The following is a 3705-nucleotide window of genomic DNA, read 5'->3' as shown; positions in this document are numbered from 1 at the left end:
ACCGGGCCCGTCCGCCTGGCGCTGGCGCTGTGCTTGGCTGAGGGCCGGCGGCGCTCACAGGTGCTCCTGCAGGAAGTGCAGCAGCGTGACCTCGTAGTGCTCGCCCGACTCCGGGCATCGGATGCTGTGTCTCTCGTTGGGGTAGATCTGCAGGGCGGGGGACACAGGGGCTGAGGGGCACCCAGAATAGCAAACCCCATGGGCTCTTTGGGGGCTCAGGAAAGGAAGGCCCACAAGACTTCACACTCTTGGAGGTGTGAAAGGACAAGGGCGGCCCCAGGGGCCTCCTGCCCCCAGGCCACCTGAGTGCCACACTCTGGTCCCCAGAGGCTGGGGGCTCAGTCATCCCTCCCCTTCGGGCACCCTGCTGTGCCGTTAAACCTTGTGGGCTGAGCTCCAGGCTCCCAAGGTAGCAACCAATCCTAGTCTTGTCCCCTGTGCCCTCCTGCCACATGAGGGGAAACGCGACCAACAGCGGGAGGTAACGTGCTGGTGTCAGTGCCTGGCCTCGGGTGGGCGCAGACAGGGGCACTGGTCGTGCTTTTGGCCGTGAAGCTGGTCTCAGCAGTTGCCCGCTGTCTCTGGGGCTGGAGGGACAGCTGTGACACCAGACCCAGAGGTTCCTAGAGGACTTGGCCAGCAGGTGGTGGTCCCTCTGCCCGGTCCATCTCTCTCTCTTTTTTTTTTCCCCCTCTCTCCTTCCCACCCTCTGTACTGGGGATTGAACCCAGGGTGTTTGCACTGAGCTTATTTCTTATCTTGTGACAGGGTTCAGATCTCTAAGCTGTCCAGGCAGGCTGGGCTGGAACTTTTTTTTTTCTTTTTTTGGTACCAGGGATGGGACTTAGGACCTTGCGCTTATAAGGCGGGGGAGCGGTACCACTGAGCTAATTCCCCAGCCCTGGGCTTGAACTTGTGATCCTCCTGCCTCAGCCTCCCAGACTGCCTGACTGAGGTGGGTGGGAGCCATCCCTCCTCTCCAGGCTCGCGGATGTCAAGGGGCCCATTGGCCCGGGAAGTAAGGCACCAAGCCACCCACTGGCCTCCTCCCCTTTACCCTGGGTTCGTCTGCCCACCCTGGACGGGCTGCAAGTCTGGCGACACCGTCCCCAGCCTAGACGTCCACGAGGACTCATCAAGTTGCCGTCAAGGCAGGCTGTGATGGGGCAGTTTCCCGCTTAATCAGCTCTTCACCCAACAGGGACTCCGCCTTCTTCCTCCCTCCTGCCCCCAGGTAGGACCCGCCATGGGGTCCTGGTCCCCCTTCCTTCCCTTCCCTACTAAGAGTTCAGGCAAAGAACAAGAAGAAAGAGGAAGGAAGGAAGCCACCCCTGCCCCCACGGCGGGCCCTGCCAAGCCTTGGTTTCTAGAAGGCTATCCCCATGCTGTGACCCTCTTCCCGCATCTGTTCAATGGGAATGATTCCTAGACAGAAACTCCGCTCCTTAGAGACCCCACCCACTTCTAATAAAACCTTGCCCTCAGCCGGGCGTGGTGGCGCACTCCTGTAATCCCAGCACTCGGGAGGCTGAGGCAGGAGGATCTCTGTGAGTTCGAGACCAGCCTGGGCTCCATAGTGAGTTCCAGGTCAGTCTCAACTACATAACGAGACCCTGTCTCAACAAACAAACAAACCAAAAAACCTTGCCCTCATCACCTTACCCAACCCCCAATTAAAGCCTTCCTGGGCCCACCCCTTTATCACTAAAACTTCACCCTCCAGCCCTGCCAATCACCTGACCACGCCCCATCCCACTCCCTGCGCGCAGGGGGCCCCTGCTCTTCAGGCTTCTCCTCCTATACCCTAAGGGGGCCGGGTGACTTTCTTGGCAGTCACCAGCAGCCACGCACCTGGAGTTGGTAAGGTTTCCCCGCCCGGATCAGCTGTGAGACGAGGAAGTTTGTGTGGAAAAAGTGCACGTTTTCATCCAGAAAACCGTGGAGGATCAGCAGCCGGTTGGGCCTGGAAGACGGTGCAGGGCAGGGGTTTAAGGCCGGGGGCTCAGGGCTGGCACCTCTGGCAGGCAGGGTCATCCTGGCTCCCATGCGGGGGAGGGGGGTACACATCTCGGGAACTCGGGATGACAATGTTCTGAACCCCCCACCCCGGGCCCCCACTGGCCACCTGTGGCTGCTGAGCGCATGAAAAGCGGCCAGGACGACTAAAGAAGTAAACTCTTTTAATGTTTTTAAAATTTAACTTAATTTTAAAATTTTGAGACAAGGCCCTGCTAAAGGGCCTAGGCTGGATTCAAATGTGCAATCCTGCCTCAGCCTCCGAGAGTAGTTGGCTGACAATCACATGGCACCCAACCTGGCTTTTTCCTTTTATAAAAGAATCCACTGAGGTCAAATTCACTTAATCTGAGCTGTTTTGAGGCGGATGCTGCGGCACCTGGCGCCTCTGCAGGGCCCCCGCACCCCGCCACCTCTCTGGCCGCAGTTGCTAATCCGCGCTGTCCTTGGATTCATCAGTGACCCGGAACACGGACGCGCGCCCCCTGCTGGTGCTCGAGGTCGGTGGCTTGCGGTCAGGCCGAGCTTTAGCGTTGTCCTGGAGCCCAGTTCGAGCTCCACAGGTCCCTGGGAAGGGCTCTAGCGGGCCCGGGGCACTAGCCAGATGGGGTCGCACCAGAGAAGACCACCAACGCCAAAGGTGGCCTGAAACTATCACCTGGGGGGCGTCTAAGTCCCAGAGCTCAGTGACCTACAGCCCTCGGGGTGAAGGAGCCCATGGCTACATTCAGGGCAGTAAAGCCAAGCCCGATGGTGTGCACCTGTCATTCCCGCACTCTGGGAGGCTGAGGCAGGAGGATCACAGTTCAAGCACAGCTAGGGCAATTCAGTAACTCAGGGACATCTCAAACAAAAAAGAAAAAGGGCTGGAATGCAGTTCTAAGGCCCTGGGTTCAATCCCCAGTGCAACAAACAACAAAATAAACCCTTGTGGGCAAGCGCATAGGGGGTCCGGGTTGGAGGGTGGGTAGTGGGGCGACTCTCTCTTCTGTCCTGGAGAGGCACAGGGTGGCAGCCAAGTCCTGGCCCACGGCATGGGGTGGACCTGGGCGTGCAGCAGGGCCTTACTCGTTGGGCAGCTTTTCCACGTGCAGGGCCACGGAGCCTGCCTCGTAGCCCTGCTGGTTGTTTTCGGGCACATCCATGTAGCGCTCCGTGTACCCGGTGTCGTAGGCCATCCACACTGTGACCGGTGCGCCCGCGATCGCCACCTGGGGGCACAGAGGGCGGGTGGGGAGAAACGGAGAGAGAGAGGAGAGAGGCATCGGGTCCAGTGCCGCACTGCCCGCTGTCAGGGCCTCCCCGGAGGCGTGGGGTTGGTCATGCACGCGAGTGGCAGGGAGGGGACCCTGGCCGGGTGTCCCCAGGGCTGTCCCTGGGGCTTGTGCTGCTCCGGGGAGGAGGGCACCGCAGGAGGACACAGAGGGCCCGGCCCCACTTCCTCCTCCTCCTCCTCGTGGCCGCCGCCCCGGTGCCCCGACTGTGCCACCGGCCTAGGCCCCTCCCCGAAGCTCTCCACACCATGCCCCACCTCTGCCCATCCGAGGCCGGGGTCCCGGGCTCAGCCTCCCAGAGAGAGCTGCCGGCGGGCTGGGGCTTTTGTGCGGCCGGATGCCATCCTGGGGTCGGTGGTGGCGGGCAATGAGGAGGGGGGCTCGGCCCCGTGGGGCTGCTGCGGAGAAACAGCCA

At 61.0% G+C, this 3705-nt stretch overlaps 1 protein-coding gene across 1 annotated transcript in view; it reads right to left on the bottom strand.

The window, feature by feature from the left end:
• Window positions 1-3705, bottom strand: part of Dpp9 (dipeptidyl peptidase 9) — a 31586-nt gene that overhangs the window by 486 nt on the left and 27395 nt on the right. Inside the window, exons 20-22 of the mRNA XM_033759557.1 lie at window positions 3085-3316; window positions 1852-1963; window positions 14-147 (exon numbers count right to left, since the gene is read on the bottom strand). Coding sequence (XP_033615448.1) covers window positions 55-147; window positions 1852-1963; window positions 3085-3316 — 437 coding nt within the window. The 3' untranslated portion in view covers window positions 14-54. The remainder of the gene's footprint in view (window positions 1-13; window positions 148-1851; window positions 1964-3084; window positions 3317-3705) is intronic.

This window comes from Fukomys damarensis, unplaced genomic scaffold, assembly GCF_012274545.1.
Source record: "Fukomys damarensis isolate Sample0158 unplaced genomic scaffold, DMR_v1.0_HiC HiC_scaffold_37, whole genome shotgun sequence".
NCBI classification, from domain to species: Eukaryota; Metazoa; Chordata; class Mammalia; order Rodentia; family Bathyergidae; genus Fukomys; species Fukomys damarensis.
This window is presented reverse-complemented; position numbering and strand designations above follow the sequence as displayed.